This window comes from Artibeus jamaicensis, unplaced genomic scaffold (assembly GCF_021234435.1).
Source record: "Artibeus jamaicensis isolate MK-2021 breed Jamaican fruit bat unplaced genomic scaffold, CSHL_Jam_final contig_233, whole genome shotgun sequence".
Classification (NCBI taxonomy): Eukaryota; Metazoa; Chordata; class Mammalia; order Chiroptera; family Phyllostomidae; genus Artibeus; species Artibeus jamaicensis.
In genome coordinates this window covers 64,410,647-64,436,056 of record NW_026521486.1, presented here as the reverse complement: position 1 = coordinate 64,436,056, position 25,410 = coordinate 64,410,647, and the positions used below count along the sequence as shown (strand labels likewise).

Sequence of the window (25,410 nt, the reverse complement as noted above, 5' to 3'; positions counted from 1 at the left end):
TATTGCTTTTCTCAGTTAACAGAAGCAGAAATTAAAGTTGAGACAAGCATTCAAAGAATCTTAAGAAAACCCAAGTTTCAGACATCACACATACTGTGTGCCACGTGAGATGTTCTTCGTTGGTTGGCATTAAATGGAGGCTCAGCTAATAAGGAACCAGGTCATGACTTAGTGCCCTTGGGTCAGTCAATACCACAGTCACAAGTGAGATTAGATAATGAGCCAGTCACCACTTTTGGAAACAGTTCAGAGTCTGAGAGTGAATCAGAAAAATCATCACGAAGACAGAACATTTGTTTTCTTTACAAACTCACCAAATAAGCTCTGATGCATAAATGTTCTCTGATAGCATTATCATCTTCAGGAGGAAGTGGACTTTCCATTCCTTGTTCTTCCCACTGATTATAAATTTCTGCTATGGAATCCTGAGGAATTTTCACAAATACTTCTTTTGCAGCTTCATGCTTTTTTGATGCTGTGAAAAAGATATAAAATTTTTCATTATATGTGGATTTCTGTGTAATGGTGTAATGGTTTCTGATGGAGTCTAATCACTGATGTCCAACTTTTACAGTGAGTGGTAACCATTTCAGGTCCCATGTACTTCTGCTAAAGGTCTGGGTGACCTTTCCACCTGATGGCTGGGCCTTTTCCTTATTTCAATGATATAGTCACAAAAGGATTCACTAAATGCAGTTACTTTTACATACTTCTGCATCTTTAAAAAAAGGATGACCTTTTTCTATGCAAAATTAAGTAGGACATGAAAGTTCACTGTAAATATATTTTATTTCATAACATCAGGTTTGATATAGGAGTGGCTATTTTATACCCTTCCTTATTGTATTGGGAGGGTTAGAAAAACAAACACAAAAAACAAAATTAGAATATATGGACTTGAACAAAAACTTTAAGAAAGAATATAAAAATACAGCATACCCAAGAATTTTCTCATTATCGCATTGCCTTGCTTTAATGCTTCTGCCCTCTGTGCTGGGTCAAATACCAACCAGTCAATTACGTCAATTTTTAAACGGTCCTCCTATTCATTTAATTGAAAAATAAAAGAAAAAGAACCATCAATTTTATTATTTTCTAAGTTATTCTGTAAATTAGTGAAATTAACTTATATCTGCATTTTAGTAAACATCCTTTTCCTTCAAGTTATACAAAATTGTGAAAGAATCTAGCTTTCCTTAGTTTATTTTCACATTTGATAGCTTTCTATTAAATTACAGAAAAACTTACTAGGCTGTGAATCTGGAGTTACATACTCTATGTCCCACCAATTTAATCACTGATTCCTTTACATGTTACTCTAATATTTTTTCTTTCCTGGATAAAACCTTCATTCCTTTCTGAAAACAGGAATAAATAAACCACATAAGAGTTAGTGACTGACCAAGTATATAGAATAATCCGATGAGCAAAAATCCAATACTCAGGGATTTTTCTACGAAAGAAGCTTTCTTTAACTTAATACTACTGTAAGTAAATCCTTACATGAGACCTTAAATTTGCTTCCAATTTTTATAATTTAAAAGGTTTAGCTGACAAAGGAAGATTCTGAAAAAAGAAGCCAGAGTATTTTAAGGCAGAAGTTCACCACAGCCCAACACTCTCTCTTCCCCTCATATTACCTCAGTAGTGCCCGTATCCAGGGCCGGGGCCAGGTCATGATGACTGAATTCACCATTATCTCTCTTTCGAATATTCTCAACTACAGTTTTTGTTATAGTAGCAATATCCAAATCTAAAGAATTTTTTGAAGAGACAAAAGCAAGAATTAATCATCCACACTAATATTCTCTAAATTGTCACAATAATTTGGTATATTTGAGATAGTCATTTTTATTTATTTTATTTTATTTACTTATTTTTAGAGAGAGGGGAAGGGAGGTTGAGAAGGAGAGAGAGAGAAACATCAATGTGCAAGAGATGCATCAATCAGTTGCCTTTTGCACACCCCCAACTGGCCTGCAACCCAACCAAGTGCCTTCACTAGGAATCGAACCAGAGACCTTTTGGTTTGCAGGCCAGTACTCAATCCACTCAGCCATACCAGCTAGGACAGGGATAATAACTTTTAAAAAGTATAACAAAATATGAAAGACACTGTTAAAAAATGCCAAAATTAAAAGATACATGAGTGAAAGTACATTTTTTTCCTAAAACAGAATTTCATTGAAATTCTCTCGAGAAATATGATTTAAAACTAGAAAGATAAATTTTCTAAAGCCCAATAGATGAAATTCTTAATCATTTTTACCTGCTTCTTTAGCCAGCTCCAGGCAATGGTGACGCTGTTCAAATTCTGTAACACCTTCCAAAAATAATGCATACTGGGCAACAGCTAGGTCTTGAGGCAAATGACAGGTATAAAATGCTACAAGATTTGTGTGCTTCTCATTTATTAAAAGCTAGAAAACAGTAAAAGATCAGCGTATTTATGGTAATAATAAAGCAGTTCAAGGATCAGTGGTACTTTTAAACAGTTTATTCAAAATTTCAAACATTTAGAAGAAATTCATACCAACAGATTTATGCTGCTAAACAGAATAATTTTACACTCTAAATATGAACTTATGAAATTAAAAGATCTCAGCCCTGGCTGGTGTGGCTCAGTGGATTGAGCACTGGCCTGCAAATTAAGGGTCAGCAGTTCAATTCCCAGTCAGGGCACAGGCCTGGGTTGTGGCCCAGGTTCCCAGGAGGGGGAGCACCAGAGGCAACCACACACTGATGTTTCACTCCCTCTTTTTCTCCCTCCTTTCCCCTCTCTAAAAAATAAATAAAATGTTACAAAAAAAGGAAATGATCTCTGGTAAATGTCGTTCTGTTGGGTATTAAAAATATGACCATTCTTTTTCATTAAAATAGTAAAAAAAATTTTTAATTGTGAATTCTTAAAGTTTACCTGTATGTATGTCTTTAAAACCTCAATGGAAACTTCTTCCTTCACAGGAAAAAAAAAGACATAATTCAATTATAAACACAACTGCTTATGTGTACCAGCATTATATCTAATAAAAATTCTACCATTAAATTACTTAATGACTGAATATTTAACAATGAGCAATAATTATATGATAGGCTAAGTGCATAGCACAGCATGCACTGCCTGGTTTAACCATATTCTTTGTGGCCAGTTACTACTATTGTTCACGTATTACAGAGGAAGAAGCTAAGACCTATGGAGGTTTCATTTACCCAGAATTACAAACTAGAAGTTGTTGGGTAAGGCTGTGAACCAGGAGTCTTACTCTAAAAACCAAGTTTTTAACTGCTGTATCATTCTGCCTTTTACATGAATTCTAACCAAAATGATATTCACCACTTAGAGAAAAGAGAAAAAGAAAACAAAGGTTTAAAATCTCACACAGAATGTAGTCTAGTTCAGTTAGCTTAGCTGGTTGATTCCGAGTTGGGTACTAATAAGGATTAAAGTTACAAATTTACCAGAAACCAGAAGAACATAAGCATTCTGCAGCCACAGATTAGAACTCTAACAGGTTACCCACAGTGAGTTACCACGGAGTGACCATGTGAGACTGTATATAAGAGTTCTACACCCCATCAACTACTTCTAGAAAACAACAAACAAGCAGTGTAATCCTGATGATAGGTATAAAGCATCTATCTGCCTTGCAGAGAAGAGTAAATGGTTCATTTTTGCTTACTTTGGTCTGTAGTCCCAGTGTGCGAAAAAACAAAATGAGATGAGTCATGAAGCGGAGGAGGTGTCCAGGTAGATTATTTCTGCTTTTGGAAAGCCATTTGCTAAACTCATCCATCAAACCTACAAGCCATCAAAGCAAAGACGCAATAATAGGGATAAAAATCAAAAGGAGATAAATATACATTACCAGGAACATTTACCACATCCCTGTAGTGCTATTCAATCACTATCTCATTGTTACCAACCATCACATAAAACAAACTCTGGATGAAATTCAAACTTTCTAACAAGGAGACAGTTGTGTTCAAATAGGCTAATATTTATAAGGGTTAAGAGATGTGGTAAGTCATATGCATTGCTCTGAAACTTTTTACAAAATTACTGTAAGAAAGCCAGGAACTCACACAAAGTAAAATAAAATTATGATCTTACCATCAATATCTCCCAGGATAAGGAATTTTTGAACTATATGATAATGTTCTTGATTCTCTTCCAGAACTCTCTGAAAAAAATTTTACATTTCCCATAAATCTTCTAGTGGTCATTGTGTAGTATGCACTCATTGTTAAACTAAAAATGTCAAGCTTCTGAAGACACACACATAAGGAAAAATTTGGAAAGGAAGGATCACAGGAAATCGAAACAAAATATGGGAAGGATACTGCCTTCAGAATATAAGACTTACAAATCCAGGACTGAATGGTATCTTTAAAACCATTATTTTATTTCCTTAACTATTCAAACTTTAATTTCTTATATATTTTTAATATAGTTCATTGATTATGCTATTACAGTTGTCCCATTCCCCCCCTTCACTCCCCTCCACCCTGCACACCCCCTCAAACCCACATTCCCCCTCTTTAGTTCATGTCCATGTGCCATAAGTTCTTTAGCTTCTACATTTCCCACACTATTCTTACCCTCCCCCTTTCTATTTTCTACCTACCATCTATGCTACTTAATCCCTGTACCTTTTCCCCCTCTCCTCCTCCCACTCCTCTGTTGTTTACCCTCCATGTGATCTCCATTTCTGTGGTTTTGTTCCTGTTCTAGTTGTTTGCTTAGTTTTTGTTTTTGGCGATTGTTAATAACTGTAAGTTTGCTGTCATTTTCCTGTAGATGTTTTTCATCTTCTTTTCCTTAGATAAGTCCCTTTAACATTTCATATAATAAGGGCTTGGTGAGGATGAACTCCTTGAACTTGACCTTATCTGAGCAGCACTTTATCTGCCCTTCCATTCTAAATGAAAGTTTTGCTGGATAGAGCAATCTTGGATGTAGGTCTTTGGATTTCATGACCTGGAATACTTCTTTCCAGCCCCTTCTTGCCTGTAAGGTCTCTTCTGAGAAATCGGCTGACAGTCTGATGCGAACTCCTTTGTAGGTGACTGTCCCCTTATCTCTTGCTGCTTCTAGGATTCTCTCCTTCATTTTAATCTTGGCTAATGTAATTATGGTGTGCCTTGGTGTGTTCCTTCTTGGGTCCAACTTCTTTGGGACTCTCTGAGCTTCCTGGACTTCCTGGAAGTCTATTTCCTTTGCCAGATTGGGGAAGTTTTCCTTTATTAGTTGTTCAAGTAAGTTTTCCACTTGTTGCTCTCCCTCTTCTCCTTCTGGTACCCCTATAATTCAGATGTTGGAATGTTTAAAGATGTCCTGGAGGTTCGTAAGCTTCTTCTCATTTTTTTTGAATTCTTGTTTCTTCCTTCTTTTGTTTGGTTGTTTCTTCTGGTCCACTCCCTTGATCTGAGTCCCAGTTTCTTTCCCATCACTATTGGTTTTCTGTGCATTTTTCTTTATTTCACTTAGTGTAGCCTTAATTTTTTCACCTGAGCATCAGATGGAAAAATTCAACCAATTCTCTGAGCATACTGATCACCAGTGCTTTGAACTGTACATCTGATAGGTTGGCTATCTCTTTGTCACTTGGTTATATTATTTCTGGAGCTTTGATCTGTTCTGTTGCTTGGGCCATTTTTTTTGGGGGGGGGGTCTGGTCACGCCTGTTATCTAGTAAGGGGCAGAGCCTTAGGTGTTCACCTGGGTGGGGAAACTCATTTGCTGGGTTGTGACTCAGTATGTGGGGGAGGGGTCTGAGAGGGAACAATGATGCTTGCCTTGCTGTCTGCCGGATTTCAGTCATTCCCTCCCTTCCCCCAAGCAAATTGGGGCCTTCTGGTGCTGGGGCTGTCTGGGTGGGTTTGTGTACTTTCTAGGACCCTGTGGGTCTCTCCAATGAACCCTCCTGTGAGACTGAGAGTTTCTCCCAGCACCTCAATACCCACAGGTGTCTTTAATTGGTATTTTGAGGCTTTATTTCCCAGTGCTGGGACCCTGGGTCACAAGGTCTACCTCGCCTCCCAGTTTCACCTGGTTTATCTGCGCTCAAATGTGGGACCACCAGGTCTGCCAGCTGCCTTGCAGGCAGCGCCCCTCCACAATCTGCCGCCTCACTGGGTCCACCCACTGCTGCCTTGCGCACTGGAGGTCTGCCAGCAGCTGCTTTGCCGGGAGTCCTCTCTGCCCAGCTGACCGACTGCCCCTCCTACCAGTCAGGATGAATGTGTCTTCTTTAACTCCTTGGTTGTAGGACTTCCATACAATTCAATTTTCTGTCAGTACTGGTTGTTTTTTGGTTTCTGAATTGTTGTTGTCTATTTTGGTTGTGCAAGGAGGCACATTGTGTCTACCTATGCCTCCATCTTGGCTGGAAGTAATTTCTTATATTTTACTACTGTTTTCCTTACTACTAATTAGATGAGACAATGAAGATTTCAATGAACATGAACAGCCATGCTTAAAAGCATGCATTGAATATCCTCTTCTGAACATGGCACTGAGAGTAATAAAAAAGGCATCAAACTAGTGATTAGACGCAGAATTGAAAAAACCATTTAGAGTAACCTGCAGCTGGATTTTCTTGCAGAAAATAACGTAATTTGTAGACTATAAGATGCAACCCCTAAATTTGGGAAGAGATGGGAGTGCGTCTTATAGTCCAAATGTAGCTTACCTGGCTCGCAGTGGGCAGGGGTGCCACAGGGGCAGCCTGTGTTATTTATATTATTAAATATATTTTACCACATTTTACGATTCAAAATTTTTTCTTATGTTCCTCCTCTAAAACCTAGGTGCATCTTAGTCTGAAAAAATTGGTAGTTTATTTTTTGTCCAATATTAAAAATTTTTATTTGGTTATCTAAATTTTCCTTTAGCATTTATTCTTTTTACATTCGAACCATTGCTTCATCTGGAATTTCTTGTAATACATGGCATGAGGTAGGGATCTAGCTTTGCTTTCTTTCCGGATGAAAAGTCAATTATGCTCACACCCAGGATCTAACTAAACCATCCCTTTCCCTCTAATATGAAAGGTCACCTCTTTCATTTAATAAGTTCTCATCTATATCTGGATCTCATATGAACCTTTGAACTTCACTGATCTATTTATTCCTGTGCCAATTCCATACTGTTTTACTGTATCTCTATATTAAAGTTTTCTTGTGAAGGCAACAATCCTATAACTATTGTTCTCTTCCAAATTTTCTTGCCATTCATTCTTTCTTAATTCTGCTTTTTGGAAATTTTCCGTCTAGAAATAATCTAAAGCACTAGGATTTTCTGTTAATTTTGCAATGAATGACATTTACATTCAGTCTTCCAAGCTAGGAACGTGGTATATTTATTCATGTTTTCTTTAGGAAGGCTATCAAACCTTTGGTTAATTTTTATTCCTAGGTATTTTAGTTAATAATTTAAATCGGACTTTTGGAGAAGGCTGTATCTTTTTATAACTAGTTGTAACAAGTATAGGAAGGCTATGATTTTTTGTAACTTTTTCTTGAATTTAGATGAACAAATTCTTATTAATTCTAGTAATTTACTGAATTTTGAGGTTCTAGATTACACTTTTATCATATGAAAATGTTCCCTCTTTTCTAATTACCTATTCCTTGACTTCCTTGATTTATTTGCATTAACTAGAATCTCCAAAATAGTAAACTGACAATAAACCTTTGACAGAAAAAGCATTAATTTTCTTATTATACAAAGAGCTCATTATACAATAAACAAGATCTAAAACTCAAGAGAAAATTGGGTAAAAGATCTGAACAGGGATATTCACAGATGGTCAGTAAACAAAGGAGAACTTGCTCAGCCTTATGAATACACAGAAAAATGTGACTAGAACAATGTAGTCCTATTTTTCCATTTACTCTGATGGACCGGCAAAAAATTTAAAAGGGTGATATTTCGGACCAGTGAGAATGCAAGGAAATGAACACATTAATAAATTTCTTGTGGGGACTCCCAGTCAAGATGGACATAAAGGTAAACATGGCTTGCATCCTAGCACAATGACAGCAAAATTTACAGCTGACCTACAAAACAACTATCATTCATAATTCTCAGAAAATTGAGCTGTATGGAAGTCCAACAACCAAAGAATTAAAGAAGTCACATTCATCCAGACAGATAGGAGGGGCGGAGATGTGGTGACGTGGAGACATAGAAGGGATGGTCCCGTGACCATGTGTGGTGGATGAAAATCGGGAGGGATACCTCTGACACAAGGATTTCAGCCACAACCCAGACCACGCAGCCTAGGGTTCCAGTACCAGGAAGATAAGTCCCCATAATTTCTGGCTATAAAAACCAGTGGGGTTGGGGCAGCTAAAGAAACTGGGAGATTCTCAGGGAGATTCTATTGTGGGCCTCTTAAAGGCCCACAATAGACTTAGACTCATTCTCTTTGAGCTTTAGCACCAGGGCAGCAGCTGGAAGGGCACCAGTGGCATATGGCGAGAAGCTGAAATGTCTGGCATCAGGGCAAGAGTGGTTGGACAGGTCCCTCCCAGACAGAACACCAGAAGCCAGGCAGTAGCACTGTCCCCTTTCTGAACCCTCCCCGACACAGAGCAACAGGGTAATGACACCATATCAGAGACTCCATTAACCTGGTTCACACAGGTTGTACGATTATCTGAGGTTCCGCCACATCCAGCCTATCGGTGCGCTTTTCTACAACAGGCCAAACTACTAAGATGGAGTCCAAGCAGCTCTGCCTAACATACAGAAACAAACATGGGGATGCTGCCAAAATGAAAAGACAAACATGACCCACATGAAAGGACAGAACTCCAGAAAAAAACCTAAACAAAATGGAGATAAACAATTTATCAGATGTAGAGTTTAAAACACTGGTTATTAGAATGCTCAAGGAACTCACTGAGTACTTCAACAGCATAAAAAAGACCCAGGCAGAAATGAAGGGTAAACTAATTGAAATAAAGAAAAAAATTACAAGGAACCAACAGTGGACTGGATGAAGCCGAAAATCAAATCAATGATTGGGAATATAAGGAAGAAAAAAAAAATTCAATCAGAGCAGCAAGAAGAAAAACCAATTCAAATAAAATAAGGATAGGCTAAGGAGCCCCCGGGACAATTCAAATGTATCAATATTTGAATCATAGTGGTGCCAGAAAAAAAGAGAAAGAACCAGAAATTTAAAACTTAATTGAAAAAGTAATGAAACAAAACTTCCCTAATTTGGTGAAGGAAATAGACATACAAGACCAGGAAGAACAGTGAGTCCACAAAGAGGACCACACCAAGACATATCATGATTAAAATGCCAAAGGTTAAAGATAAAGAGAATCTTGAAAGCAACAAGAGAAAAGCAGAGTTACCTACAAAGGAGATCCCATAAAACTATCAACTGACTTCTCAAAAGAAACTTTGCAGGCTAGAAAGGACTGAAAATAAGTATTCAAAGTGCTGAAAAACAAAGATCTACAACCTAGATTACTCTATCCAGCAAAGCTATCACTTAGAATGGAAGGGCAGATAAAGTGCTTCCTAGACAAAGTAAAGGAGTTCATCATCACTAAGCCATTATTACAGAAAATGTTCAAGGGACTTATGTAAGAAAAAGAAAATCAAAACTATTAACATTAAAATGGCAATACATTTATCAACAGCTGAATCTAAAAAATAAAGTAAACAAGCAGAAGAGAAACAGAATCATAGATATGAAGATAATTTGGAGGATTACTAGCTGGGGGGGCAGGTGGAGAATGGTGGAAAAGGTGCAGGGATTGAGAAATACAAATTGGGAGCTATAGAACAGACGGGGGGGGGGGGTTCAGAACAGTATAGGAAATGGAGTGGCCAAAGAACTATGTGCACGACCTGAGGACATGACCAAGGGGGGACTACCACAGGGAATGAGGGGTACCAGGTGGAGGGAAGCAAAGGGGGAAAAACTGGGACAACTATAATAGCAAAATCAATAAAATACATTAAAATAAATAAATTACTTGTGGGAGTATAAAATAATTGCTATAGGCAGTTAATTAACTTAGTATTCATATACCCCTCTACCACCAACCTCACTTTCAGGAAACCTATCCTAAAGAAAAAGGGCAAGTAGATATGTGTATGTATCTACAGACACACACACATTTTTCAGACCATAAGATGCACTTGGGTTTTAGAAGAGGAAAATGGGAAAAAAAATTTTGAAGCAAAAAATGTGGTAAAATATTTAATAACATAAGTAACAATATTTCACCAATGTAAATGTAAACAGAACTCAACAGCAGCATTAACAACCATTATTACTCTCAAGTTGGGGGTGGGGTGAGGGGCAAGTTTGTCGTACAGTCAAAAAAAGGGTAAGTATATACATGAAAAATGTTCATTACAGTGCTAGAAATAACCTAGATATCACTAAAAGTGGGATAATTTAAAAATTATACCTCATTCTACTGAACATTATGTACCTTTTAAAAGGAATAACAATTTATTAACTGTATATCCACTAACTTCAAGTATCATTAAATGAAAAAAAAATCCAAGTTGTAAAGTAATGTATATTAGTATGAGGAAAACACAACCCAAAATCCTACAGAAGAATTTCTACATTATTTCTACAATATTTGTAAGAGTGTGGAGAAAGATATGGAAGGGTACTTTTCAATACGGTTTACCATCTCAGGGGGATGAGAATAACCATAAAGGTGTTGAGAGGAAATTATTATAAAGGTTTTATTATTGGATTACTGTATTCCAGGGATATATGCTATTACTTTGGTCATTTAAAAAATTTTAAAGCATATTACTTTAAGAAATGTTAGATTATTTTGAGATCTAGAAAAAGTCTTACTATTTTCCATTATGTGTTTTTATCTTTCAAAAGGAAAGGGATAAATTAGCTTATATGCCTAACATATGTTTAGATGAGACCAATCCTAAACCAAAGAAACAGAAATAATATATTACTTAAATATGCAATTAGGTTTTTCTTTTCAAAGTACGTCTCTTATTCGGATAGTAGGTGAGGAAAAAAAGGGAAAGAATAACAAGGTTTCACGTTTTTTTGCCTCCTAGCTACAGTGCACAATAGCATAACATTTATTGTTTCCTATTCAGTTATTGTAAAATAGTCATATAAATATCTACCTTTTTATCAGTAGCTTGAAGTTCTTCAAAAACCTTTTCTAAGGTCCAACTTCCAAAGAAAGACAGGAAAGGGATAAAATAATATTAATAATATGAACAATGGTTACAAAATAAAACTTTAGGAGGTCTATCCAGAAGGTATCCAGCCATGTAATATAAAAAAGAGATATTTACTGAAGAAGACACAAGATATGAGAAACACTGTACACAGGACACTGATGTCTCAGTCCCTTTCAAAGTAGGCACCTTGGGACCTCACACAGTTCTCCCAATTGCCATCAGATGCCCCATTGTCTTTTCCTGAATCTCACCAGTGGTCTGAAATATCTTCTCTTTCAAAAGTGATTTTAACTTTGGGAACAGCCAGAAGTCACAGGGTACCAAATCTGAGTCACCTGGGTGACTCAATGTTTCGCCAAAAAACCCTGCATGAGATGTGATGGAGGTGCATGATGCACGTGTTGTCGTGATGAAGCTGCCAATCACCAGTTGCCCATAGCTGTGGCCTTCTGAATCATCAGAAGGAATGTTCAAGTTTAATGCAAAATTTGACACAGATTCATTGCTCTACTTACTCAGTCATTTTGGCCACACAGTCATGTGATGGCCACACAGTGCACATGCTCACTCAACAGTGTCTACCTCCCCCACTGACTAGTACAGTGAAGTCGTCATTCACACATGCACATTCCAGTCCACTCTCCTTGGCTGCCAGATTACACCAATGTTGTGTAAACCATTCTCATTATATTAACAATGGCTGGACTTTTTCTGAACAGACCTCGTATACTAAAAATCCCCAAAACTAAAACCAACAAACTCACTTTGCTTCCAGATATTCTCTAGGGAGTTCTTCAGTTTCATCCAGGGTTATTACTGATGTCCGGATCTCCTGTTCTACTAGACTGTCCACCATCACTCGAAAGTAGGCCCACACTGTGTCTTCCCAGGTGTCACAGACAGGAAGAAGCTTTTCCCCATTCCAAAACAGGAACACAGAAATACAATCAACAAAAAAGAAAGTGAAAGCAGTTACATCCATTGATATGGACTATAAAGTCACTGTAATCACAAAATATTGTGGGCTATAATATAAAATATCGAATAATGGACCCACTCCCTGACAAACTACATCTTCTAAGTTTGAACTATTAAGGTTTTTCCATACTGAGTTCACAATAACATCAATTTTTCATGCGATCTATTATGCAGTTTCAACTAATTACTATAACATACCTCAAAATAGCTGTTAGACAATCCAAACAGTTGCTATGCTTCAGTGACACACTTCTGCATTAAGCTATGCATACTATAGTCATCAATAAATGTATGTTGTAATTAAACTTACAGTTCTTAGAAACTACAGTCTGATTTCATGTATTAAAACATCATTTGGTGTTTGGGATATATCATATTAAGCAGCTCAAATCACTGTTCTATTTCATGATTATCTTTATCATTGCTACTTTAAAAAAAAAAGATTTTATTTGTTTACTTTTAGAGAAGGGGAGGGGAAGGAGAAAGAGAGGGAGAAAAAAGAGCAATGTGCAAGAGATACAACAATCAGTCACCTCTCACAGGCCCGCAAACAAGGATGGCCTGCAACCCAGGCATGTGCTGTGTGTGAGCAGATATTGAACCCACGACCCTTCAGCTCGCAGGCCAACAGTCAATCCCCAGAACCCCACCAGCCAGGGCTCATTGCTACTCTTAAAAAGTAACAAGTTTATAAAATTTATTATATACAGTTATTAGAATATTTTATGTTTCAGTTTGTTTCACAGGGAATAAAGATTATTAAAATAGACTGCATACCTGTTTGAGATTCCCACTTAAAGCAGCATAAATTGCTCTCTCATATCTATTAAAAAGCTCCTGAAATAAATACAAATAAATTTGGAAAATTGTTTTTCTTAATAAGTCAGTTTTTTCCCCTTAATCTGAAATTTTGCAGTGTCTGCTAAACTGAACTTATTTATTTGATAGTTTCTAAACTTAGCAAAAGACCCAGTGGGGTAATAAGAAGAAAGGACCCCATGGTTTGATGCTATATTCCATGCTGAACTCTTCAGGAAAAGTCAGACACCTGAATTTCAAATACAGGGTGAAAGCGAATCAAAGTGTAATGGATTCTTTATTTATAAAAGTCAGATTTTATTTTAGATAGAATTTATACAAGTTTTTTCAGCTACAAAGTTTCTAAATATCTAACACTACCTGATACTGACTTTAAAACATCAAAACAAAGCACATGGAACCTGTCAGGCATCAGTTTGCATCAAAATCCTAAGTAGAATTAATTATATTCATTAATTTATTCCATTTTACTTCCTGAGTCTATAAATGGCACTTTCAATTTTCTTATCATCCACACACGTGACTTCGGGGACTCTCACGGTCAGAGGCCTCCTCCGCCTTCTCTCTCCGATTGCCTGTCCTGACCGTTCTTGCTCCCTCCCTTTTCACTCTCATATTACTCTAGGACAGGCCCTTAATTATTTAGTGTTTGAATAATTCTGACAAGCTCCTAACTGGTTTCTTGACCTTTAGTCCATTCAATTTTAAGCCTATTTTCTACTGCCAAGCTAATCTTAAAATACTGCTGTCATGTGCCCTTGAGGTTTCAATGGTTCACCACTATCCATCTATTAAAAAACACAAACAAACCATCTCTCATTCTGTAGAGCAGCACTTGAGGACCACCTCTGTCTGTTCATAATTTACCTCTTTCAATCACTTTTCCATTAGTCAGTTCTGTTCCAGTGCTTATTTTGAAAATGTGCATTTGTTTCAATGCAAGTGATATATCAAGGAACAATCTGAACATAATGCAAATTTCCCACTTGCTTGTGCATAATTTCACCCTCAAGAAACACTAAGTGAATGCAGAAAACTACACCCAGCTGAACTGGCCATTGGAAAATATAAAAAGTAACACACCTCAAACATCTGCCAGCTACCTTAATTTATTAGGAGTGTTACAAGCTAAATGAATACACAGCAAGTGTTATAATTTTCTATTTGATCTCCTTTTACCACTTCACAGCAATGCATAAGCTGGAACCCTCTGACACCCAAGCAAACTTCAGGTCTCTTTCAAGGTAAAGTGCCACACTTACTGTAGTATTTATGTATTTCCTAAGCATTTAATAATGTGAAACTGCTGTTTCTATTGTTTTTATTTTTTTATGTATAGCTGATGGTTTGTGACTATTGTGCTCTTAACTCCTTTCCCCCCAAAAGTCCTGTGAGTTTTTGCAGAATTTTGGATACTGCAGTGGTTTTTAGGAATGCACAAGTTGCACCATAACCTATGATTCTACCTAGAATTCTTTATTTGCATGCCCAATAGCCCAAATCCTACTAATTTTTAGAAGTTCAATTTAATTCTCTTTCCTGGGAACCAGTTTTAGCCCAATGCTTATTGTCAGAGTTCATTGGTACCTCCTTTATATTTTTGCCTTATATTAGTGTTTAATTCTGACTACTTAGTGTCTGAGTAATACTGATTAGTAACTAAGTCTGCCAATTCCTATTCCTCAATTTGAATTCAAGTTCTTTGAAAGCAGGCAATCTAGTCTTATACTACTATGAACGTTTCACAGCACCTTCAGCAGGCCTTCAATTAATTAGAGTAAAAATCAGTATCAGTAAATATTTTATCATATCTTACATCTTCTGCCATTCTCCAACAACTTATTTTCCAAATGCATCTATATGGATTCCCTTCAACAGGCTCTAATTCTGTTCCTATAAAACAGTTAAAGAAATAAAATATATAGTTTAAAATGAGATCTTTCATTGATTTCTAAACATAAAAGCTATACTTCACAAACACTGGCATTTAGAGCTAAATATATCCCCAACTCTCAGACTAAAATCTACTAAAATACCTCCATTAACATTAGGGTCATGATAGAGCTTCCAGCCTTCCAGTGTTGCAGCTCTCCAAGCCTGCCCACAACGTTTACAGAGCCGTTGTGCCTTTGGAAACAAGAAAGAACAGTTAGTCACATGACGAGTGCAGTAGTGGAAACTTATAGGAAAGTTGAAGCAATGTATGACAGGAGCAGATAACTTATGACACGTTACAAAGAATGATGGAGACAAGTAATGGCATTTCGTTGTATCACCATATGCACGTCTTATTGCGATCTTTCTTTTCCTAATAATCCCTTTGCAGTGATTTTGGGCTTAACAACAAGTTCCCACAGGCCCCACAGGCATTTAATTCTGCTAGAGACAAATGGGGCCAAAGAGGTTGATGACCTTTAATTTACATAAAAGTATTACAAAAACATTGTTAGTTACTAGAATGACAGGGTGCCATTGCTCATTCACTCTATTCACAGTATTTCTTTATGTTAAATACGGCCAAATGAGCTTACAATGCTAGTAAGACAGAAAGATGTCTATTGTTCCATCATCTCTTCAGGAACCACCTCTTCCCCAGTGAGTTCACATGGTTGGAGCAGGCCTAATGCCATCTCTGAACCCTAGGGTTAGGCATGTGATCTAACAAGAATTACCCCCAGGACTCTTGCTGAAATACTGAGAAAGAGATACAATCCTTTTGCTGGGAATGCTACCTGGCAGGAAGATGTAAACTGCTGTTGGCCTTTACAGACACAAGGAATGGCTTCTTGAGAATGAAGCCAGAAAAGAAGGCAGAATGAAACGTCTGGGAAAAGAGGCAGTAACCTAATGACATCTTCTGAGTCCCTGGATCCTGCTTAAAGACAGATTTAACCCTCTATACCTCCCTGTTCCATGAGCCAATCAATTCCCTTCTTGTAAGTAACCTGAGCTCGGTTTCTTGAACCTAGAAAATCTAATGCGTACAATCAGGTATAGACTATCTCAAACACCATTCTGGATTGATGGCTTTAAAAAGTTATGAAATAAGTTATGAAAGCTATGTAGAAACATGAAAAATGTTTTGATATGCTATATAAAAAGAGGGTAAAAACGAAATGTATAACCTTGAAAACATTCTAAGTGAAACAAGCCAAACACATAAGGACAAATATTGTATGACTCCACTTATATGAAATATCTAGATGAGGCAAATTCATAGAAAGTGGATTAGAGGTTACCAGGAGCTGGGGGAAGAGGGAAATGGGAAGTTATTGCATAATGGGTACAGAGTATCTATTTGGGGTAATGAAAACTTTTGGATATAGAGGCAATGGTTTCACAGTGTTGTGAATGTTATTAATGCCACTGAAATACACACTTAAAAGTAGTTAAAATGACCAACTTTGTTATATACATTTTTCTTATATACGTAAGAAAAAGTTAATAATACACCAAAATCATTTAAGTATATATATGTATATAATATATAGTGGTATCTCAGTACTCATTGCTAATTTGTTCTGGAACTCGTGACAAGTGTGGAAATTGACGAGTACCAAACAATGAAGCATCTTCTCTTCCTGGGCGGCATCCTGACACACACAAGTTCTAGCAAGTGCACCACATCCTGAGCAAGTGCCAAGAGCTGAAACATTTTTTCTTATCAACATACAATGAGTACAGGGTTTGACGAGCTCTGTTGCTGACAAGTACTGAGGTATGACTATACTTTAAATGGGTGAATTATATGGTATGTGAATTATAGCTCAATAAAAATGTTAAAAGAAAAACAAACCCTGAATATATAATATGATTACAATTATGTTAAAAAGAGTTATAAAACAAAAAGAGCTTTAAGTAAATACAAAAACCCATTACTATGGCAATGTAAAGGTAGTAGGACCTGGAAGTTCTTGGTTTTCATGTCTTCAGGAATGAGATAATTTTTTGTTTTCTGTTTTTAAAAAACAGAACCTTATTTGCCACTGCAATTCTTAGTATCTTACACATCACCTGGCAGAGTGGCTGGGACTTAAATATTTTCTAAGTAAATGAATATATATCAACTTCTTAATTAAAAAATAAGAGTGAGGCTTATTAATCCAAGACTTACTAATGTTAAGAAATTACTTAATATATGCTAATGGTTTTTAAACCATAGAACAGATACCATTTTGAATTAATTCTGAAAGAACTGTCACCAAGAGTACTGCACGAGAGGTACAACATAATACCCAAAGCTTGAAGCTCCTGTGCATGAGACTGCCTCACCACAAAAGTCAACAGAACCATCCAGTAAGCTGTCTGATTAGATACTAAACATCCTGCAGGCATACCTCACTTGATTGTGCTTTACAGAGGTTGTGTTTTTTAGAAAATGAAGGCAAGACCCTCTACCAGCCTCTCGCTTTATTGCAGTTTTCTGGAAGTGAACCTGAATCTCTCAGAGGTATGCCTATATATATAAGAGCTTAACTATCACAAAGGAGATTACATCTTAAAGAGGTGAGGTTAAAAGGAAGAAGTCTGAGGGCCATGGTGGTCTTCAAATGCATAGTGTCATCTGAAAGAGCAATCTGAGTCAGATAGTCTCAACTCTTAAAAATCAAAACTATAAATAAAGAAAACATGCCTACACAGTGCACAGAGAGGCAAAGTCTGACTTCCTAAGAATTTTTTCTGTTAGGTTTGTGCAAACTAGAGTGCAATGCTTTCTGAGGCAACGTGTTTCTTATCAGTGGAAATGTTCCAATGGCAGTTAGATCTAGATACACTGCGAAAGATGTCACTGCACCGAGAAGGCATAGGAGGTGAGTCAGTAAGAGTCAATGACTTTTTAAAATTGGACAAGCATGGTATACGTGTTTACCTCTTCTGTCATTCCAGCACGGATTAGAGTGAAAAGATATTTGAGTAATCTAACTTCATCTTCTCTATCCAGATCATCGAGGGGCATTTTCTGTCTTATGGGAGCATCAGGGTCCTATAAAAAAAATCATCAACTATAAGTCCTTTGTACCCACATACATTTAAATATCAGTAAAAGATGATAAATCCCTCCTGAGTATAGTGCTGATATAAATTCATTTACAATTCAGTTAATCAATAATGGGAACGAAGTGTCTCAAGCATTCCAAATAGTCATACAACTGCTTGCTGCCCATTCAAAATAGACTCCTTTAGCCCACAAAGGTACGTGCCTAAGTCAAGAAAGGTGGAAACATCAGTAGCCCAGCCCACCCAGGGTAACTCTAGAAATGCTACTCATAATTCAAGATGACTTGGTCTTCACACTGATGTAATAGCAACTGTATGGCCAAGTTAATACTAAACAGAATTAGGCCTAGATGAAAAATGAATACAGAGGAGAAAACGAAAAGAATCTCAATCTATTCTGTGACTAGAAAGGGCTAGTTGGTGGTTTCTGAGACCTACAAGAAGAGAACCCATTATGGGGCTGATGCTAGATAAAACATACCAACTCCCAATAAAGTTCTTTATTTTAAAAACAGACTTTTAATAAAGAATTACCCCTCTCCAAAACAAACAAAATCCAATTATTCCTACCAGTTATTACTACCTTTCACAGATAGGAAGAAATATGCTTTTAAACATTTGGATAATATACTGTTCTTACTTTTCAGCAAAGAGCACACATGATCTGCATGTTGACTTTCAAATGAAAAGTTATTTTAATGTGATTTAAGAAAGGAAGTGATTCTTATTCCAATGTTACTGTGTATGGCAATATGAGTACCAGCCCATAAAATGGAATGCACAATAGGTTTGGCTATTTTCACAAATATTTTGAAACAAATACGATCATTCAATTTTGGAAAATGATCTCCTTCTAGGAAGAAGGAAACCACCTCTTTCCAGATGATAAGAGAAAATGACTTTCAGTTGCCTGCTACTGAGTAGCTTTGCTACAATTTATTTCAAGCTCTTCTTCCAGTAGTTTCCAAAAAATTTTCATCAAAAACCACTTTTGTTACCAAATGGAATTCTAGCAACTTTTTCAGTTGTTACTTGTTTCCCCCTCTGTTCACCATAAACATTTAAATTACATGCTGCCACCTGTCACAAAGTTCTATGCCTTTATTTCTACAATTAGACTCTTGTTCTTAGCAAATCCATTGTTACTCATACCCTAGAATGTCCTTTCCAACAGTAAGAGTCAAATGTTGCTGTAAGACCAAAATTAATTTGTTTTTAATGCTGGCAAATCAGGAATACTTTCTATAACTTTTTAAATTTATAATTTATGTCACAGATATGTTTAAATATATTGAATCAAATTCAAATACAACTAGTTTTACAGTTAAATAGTATGAGCAAATCCTCAGAAAACAACAAAAAAAAGGCTTTAAAAAAGATCATGTACTTGGAAAACAGTTGTCCTTATTTTCTTTCTCTGAAGACAAATTTCATTTCAAAGAGAACACATACCAATTCAGTGACAAGAGTACGAACACTTCCTATGTAAGAAGACAGCTGCCGCTGTTTCAAGGTATGCAGAGTATTTTCCCTGAAAGAAAAGGTGCAATTTATTTTTAAAAGAGCAATTTTAATAGGTTTATTTAAAAAATAATTTTGTCAGCCCTGGCTGGTGTGGCTCAGTGGATTGAGTGCCAGCCCACAAACTGAAGGGTGGCCGGTTCAATTCCCAGTCAGGGCACATCCCTGGGTTGTGGGCCAGGTCCCCAGATGGGGGTGTGCAAGAGGGAACCACACACTGATGCTTCTCTCCCTCTCTTTCTCCCTACCTTCTCCTCTCTGAAAATAAAGAAAATCTTTAAAAAAATAATTACATCAAAGTAAAAGATATAAATTCAGAAAAAAACATGTAGAAATGCTAAGTTATAGCATTTCACATAAGAGAATTTCACATTTTAGCACAGATGACTAATAATGAGCATTTTCATGTCCTTGTTGGCCATTCACTAGTATGCTTTGTGATCTATTTGAATCTTTGAGCTTTTTATTGTTTTTTTTCTGAGTTGTAGTTCTTTATGAACCATGGGTTGTATGTTTCTTCCAGCCTGCAGCTTACCACCAATTCATTTTCTCAATGATATCTTTTAATGAGAAGTTTCTAATTTTGATAGGCACATCAACTTTTGTCCTGATTATTGCTTTCTGTGACCTAAGAAAGAAATACCTGCCTATCCCCTAGTGATAAAGATGCCCTCCTATAGTTTCCTGTGAAAGCTTATGGCTTAGTTTTTACATTTAGGACTAGGATCCATCTTGAAAAATGCAAAAGAGGTGTCAAGATCGATCTTTTTTTCACATTCCTTTCCTTATCTGATTGCTTTTGAATGCTTTGTTGAAAACCAAATGGCCATATAAGTGTGGGTCTGTTTGGGGGTTCTCTATTTTGTATTCATATAAATCTTGCAAAAATCTTAAGACATTTTAACTAAAATTCTTTTTTTCTGAAGATGAAAATTCATTTTTTGCTTAGGAAAACCACAATTATTAAAGATTTAATTTTTAAAAAGATTTTAGTTATTTACTTTTAGAGAGAGGGGAGGGAGGGAAAAAAGGAGGGAGAGAGAAAGGGAGAGAAACATCGGTATGTGGTTGTCTGTCATGCAGCCTTACTAGGGGCCTGGCCTGCAACCCAGGCATGTGCCCTGACTGGGAATAGAACTAGCAACCTTTCAGTCTGCAGGACAATTCCCAACCCACTGAGTCACACCAGTCAGGGCTGAAGATTTAATTTTGTTTCATTTTGAAGATTTAATTTTTAATAAACATTTAGTAACACTAATTTCCTAGTTAAGCAGAGAAAAAATATAACTGACTTGCAGACTTTGTATACATAATATACTGAATTCAAAGGTAAGCTGAACTTTTTCTTCAAGTCTTGAAATAAATTTGTCCCTTTAACCTAGGGTGCTTTCTGGTTTCAAAGGCCTATAATAATTTAAAAGTATTGAAGGGTATGGGAAAAATAAAATTGAAAAAAAAATCAAAGGTAGCTAGATACATGGCACAAGTGTTTTCTTGATTGAATTATGATTATTAAGAAAATATAGCAGGTGATTATTTGAAAACTTAAGTCTAACTATGTCACATTCTTTTATTCTCAAGATTTCTCATCACTTTTAGAATAAGTTCCAAACACTTACCTCTGCCTACCTATGAAAGTCCTCTGTGAGCTGGCACTCTTCAATCTTACTTCCTACCATTCTTTGCTGTGTTCACAATGGCCTCCTTGTAAACAAATACTTTACCTTTTTAGGGTCCTTGCAGTTTGTTCTTAACCAAAACACTATCCCTTTTATTTCTGCATAGCTTTCCTCCTCTATTTTTAAAAGCCTTTTATTCCTTTTTAAAAATAGATTTATTTTTAGAAAGGGTAGAAGAAAGAGGGAGAGAAACATCAATGTGTGGTTGCCTCGCATGCACCCCCAATTGGGGACCTGGCCCACAACCCAGGGATAGTCCTACACTGGGAATCAGACCAGTGACCCTTTGGTTCACAGGTCGGCGCTCAGCCCACAGAGCTACACCAGCCAGGGCAAAAGCCTCTTATTTGTAACTACACGTTACTTCCTTAGAGAGGCCATCCCTGATCACCTCTTCTACTTAAAACTGTACTCACTATCATCCTCTATCTAGCAATTCTGGTTATTTTTGCTCAAAGCTGTTAATACCTAACAGGATCCGTATTTGTTTTTCCTCTCCTAAACAACTGTAAATTCCATAAAGGCAAAGTTTTTATTTGTTTCGCTCACAGACGGAATAAGAAGTGAATAAGTATTTGCTGAAAGATGAATAAACAAAACAAACTTCAAGTTTTTGGAATAAAAGTTTAATGACTTACCAATATACTGATTTTGCATAAAACTCAATATTATCAGAAAAATCTCCAATCTCATCTTTGGCAATGCTCTCTAACCAATCTACCACCAGCTAGGAAAGTTAAAAAAAAAAAAAAGTATTAACTAAAATATCTGTTAGCATTTTATTTGCAGTACTCCTACACTTAATTTCAAAAAATTAAGTTCCTAGTGTAAAAATACCAAGTAATAATTTTTCCAACCAGTATTTTTTACTTTTTAAAGATATATAAAAATTATGGCAAAAGAATGAAATTTTCTATAGGAATAATACAATTTTCAACAGGCTTTTCCTGGAAATACCAGGACTATTATTTGAAAACCAAAATAAGGTTCTTAATTCCTTTTAATTACAAATAAAAAGAAAAAATTAAGGAAAAAGTTTTAAATGAAACAATGTAAGTTCTTTTATGTTATTTATCTTTTCTTTCCAGGTTTCATAAAAAAATTAAAAATTCTAGTCATACCTGACTTTGTCGGACAAGGGAATCTCTCTGAAATAATGCCTCCACAACTGCTTTTTCACTAGCATTAAGAGCCTATTAAAAACATATAAATGGAAGGAAAGAAAAAAGATAGTCTAAGAACATTATTTCAACAGAATGATAAAAGCAAATCCGAAGTATATTTAGTCACCACAGAGTAAATTGGTATATTCATTTAAGAAAATTTTTATAAATAAATTTCAAACTGCTATATCAATGTGTGGCCACATCTACTTGGTATTTTAATTCTATGGCTACGCTTGGAATTTAAAATATCTAATTTCCCCAGAGATGTTGCTTTAGGGAAAAATAAAACACAAAACAAAAAAAAATCATAATAAAGGGATGAATGTAGTCATGTGACATATTAGAAAATTAACATTAAAAACTTTAAAGTCTGTTTATTCCACACAGCTGATAGTGATAAGACTTAACAATTCAAGGCTCTTAAGACCAACTTTAAGGACATATTAGCAAGTAATATTAAAAGAATAATATGGTAATGGAACCTAACAATTAATCCATCTTATTCACAGAGTCAGTAAGAAAAACCATAGAAATATCTGGATAGATGCCAAAATGTCATTTGTAATTACTTTCATAAATTATAAATAGGAGAATATTTTGCAAATATGATACACTATCTAGCTAAAGCCTATAACAAATGTCACTTAACTCTAAAAGCAAACAAACAAGCAAAAAAAACCCTCAAAACAAAAACCTAAATGGTAGTAAGTACGGAGAAAGAGTCAAAGTTGTCATTGTTTTTAGATAATAGAATTGTCCACCAGAAAACCCAGACAATGGAGAACTATTAAAACCAGTAAGTTCAATAAACAGCCAAATGTAGGATAAATAATCTTCTTAGACATGCATATCACTTGGTTGGAATGATATAAGTATTTGCAGAATAAATATATTAACAGATTGAGAAAGCAACAAATGAATAAACAAGAAAAAACCCAAAAACTCACTGACACAGACAACAGTGGTTACCAGGGGAAGGACGGGGTAAGTGAAAGGTAAAAGGGGCCAAACATACAGTGACAGGAAAGATGATTTAATTTTGAGTGGTGGAGACACAATGCAGTATACAGATGATGCATTACAGGAATATACACTTTAAACCTATAGAATTCTTAGTAACCAATGTCACCCCAATAATTATAAAGTAAAAAATTAAAACCAATTTTTAAAACCTTAAAAAATGAAGAATAATAAAAGTGCTGCTGGAAAGCCAAAAAACAATTTTTAAATAAAAGATTGAAAAGATAGTAAAAAATATTTGAGGTGAAAAAGCAGATTGACAGACATGTGTGGCTGAAATAACTTATTATAAAAATGTACAATTATTTTTCCTTTGTTCACTACTGTTGCTTCAAACATGAATTACTTTAGTAATCAGAAAATAAGAAGTAATTAAATTCCAAAAGAGCATCTGGTCTTTATGGTTTCAAAGGGGTATTTCTACCAAGACTTCAAAGAACGGGTAATTCCTATGTTCTTCAAACAAAGCACAGACAAATTATGGAAGATTTATGAACTTGTTTGGGAGAGCTAGACACCAGAACTGGATGAGGGTAACTCACACAAAGAAAATGTTTTGAAAAGTTCTAAATAACATTAGTTAAGAAAATTTAGTATTTTTAGGAATACATCACAACTCAAGCATTTACTCAATTTGAGGATTATTCAACATTAGGAAAGTTGTTAATGCAAGCTATTTCAGTAATAAATTAAAGCAGAGATCTATAGAAACTAAAAAAAAAAAATCAAAACAAAACATGTGACTGCATTTAATATCCGTCCCAACTCTGTTAGGAGAAAAAACCAATTCTTAATCTGCAGTAAAACAAAAGCATTCTCAACAAAAGTCAGAAACATGACAAGAATGCCTACTAACTGATATAATTGTGTGGGTGCTCCTAGTCAATGAAATAAGGTAAAAGAAATAAGATTTTAAGAAAGATTAAGGGAGTTTACTACTTGCAAATTACTATCAATATAGAAAATCCAATAAAATCACTGAAAAACTTAGAGCTAATAAAAGTTCCAAAAGATGGCCAAATGTGAGCTTTACACATAAATCATTCACTTATTTGATAGTAATAACTAATTATAAAATATAGTAGGAAGGAGGATAATTTACAGTAAGATTTACAGGGACTTTTATAAAAAATACAAATCTATATTAAACTATAAAAGACCTAAATAAATGAGATATGCTACGATCATAAACAGGAAAATTCAACATAAATATGTCATTTCTCCTTATATTAATTTACAAGTTGAATATTATTACCATAAATGTCTCAATTAACTTTTTAATAATGGCAACTATAAAGTTCGTCTGGAAAACAAAGGTGTGCAAAAATAGCTAAAACACTTACATTCACAGCAGTCATAAGTGCCCATTAGTAAATAAGTGGATCAAAAAATAGTGGTATGTTTACACAATGAATTACTATGCAGCAGAAAGAATAGAAGGAACTTCTACCCTTTGTGACAGCATGGAAGGAACTGGAGAGCATTATGCTAAGTAAAATAAGCCAGTTGGTGAAAGACAAATACCATGTGATCTCACCTATAAGAGGAACCAAATGAACAAAAATAAACTAACAAACAAAATAGAACCAGAGGCATGGAAACATGGAACAGACTGATGGTGACCAGAAGGTTTGGGGGAGATAATGGTGGAAAGAAGGGGAAGGGATATTCAAAGAACATGTATGAATGACCCATAGGCATGGACAACAGTGTGGGGACTGCCTGTGAGGGCAGGGGTGGGCTGGGTGGAGGAGGGCAAAGAAGGAAAAACTGGGATGACCGTAACAGAATAATAGTAAAAAAAATTTTTTTTAATAAAAAGAAAGAAAATAAGCTTTAGATTTAGAAGAAAACACTGTAGAATATTTTCTAAATAGTTAGGAAAGGCCTTCCTTAAAAAAAAAAAAAAACAGATAATCACGAATGACAAAGGAAAACATGACAGATGTGATCGATTATATATGGAAATGTCGGCTTAAACAAGTTGAAAGACAACAGATGATGATCTCTAACACATACAAGG

General features: G+C 35.7%; 1 protein-coding gene across 2 annotated transcripts in view; it reads right to left on the bottom strand.

Moving 5' to 3' along the window:
• NUP107 (nucleoporin 107) overlaps positions 1 to 25,410 on the bottom strand; it is a 42,682-nt gene that overhangs the window by 3,248 nt on the left and 14,024 nt on the right. For both annotated transcript variants that reach the window (XM_037136725.2, XM_037136727.2), the window contains 16 exons: positions 22,323 to 22,394; positions 21,840 to 21,928; positions 19,454 to 19,532; positions 17,874 to 17,987; positions 15,040 to 15,130; positions 14,820 to 14,896; positions 12,962 to 13,021; positions 11,971 to 12,116; positions 11,147 to 11,195; positions 4,112 to 4,181; positions 3,681 to 3,799; positions 2,918 to 2,956; positions 2,270 to 2,420; positions 1,641 to 1,753; positions 940 to 1,042; positions 315 to 475 (listed from right to left, as the gene is read on the bottom strand). In XM_037136725.2, coding sequence (XP_036992620.2) covers positions 315 to 475; positions 940 to 1,042; positions 1,641 to 1,753; positions 2,270 to 2,420; positions 2,918 to 2,956; positions 3,681 to 3,799; positions 4,112 to 4,181; positions 11,147 to 11,195; positions 11,971 to 12,116; positions 12,962 to 13,021; positions 14,820 to 14,896; positions 15,040 to 15,130; positions 17,874 to 17,987; positions 19,454 to 19,532; positions 21,840 to 21,928; positions 22,323 to 22,394 — 1,533 coding nt within the window. The remainder of the gene's footprint in view (positions 1 to 314; positions 476 to 939; positions 1,043 to 1,640; positions 1,754 to 2,269; positions 2,421 to 2,917; positions 2,957 to 3,680; positions 3,800 to 4,111; positions 4,182 to 11,146; positions 11,196 to 11,970; positions 12,117 to 12,961; positions 13,022 to 14,819; positions 14,897 to 15,039; positions 15,131 to 17,873; positions 17,988 to 19,453; positions 19,533 to 21,839; positions 21,929 to 22,322; positions 22,395 to 25,410) is intronic.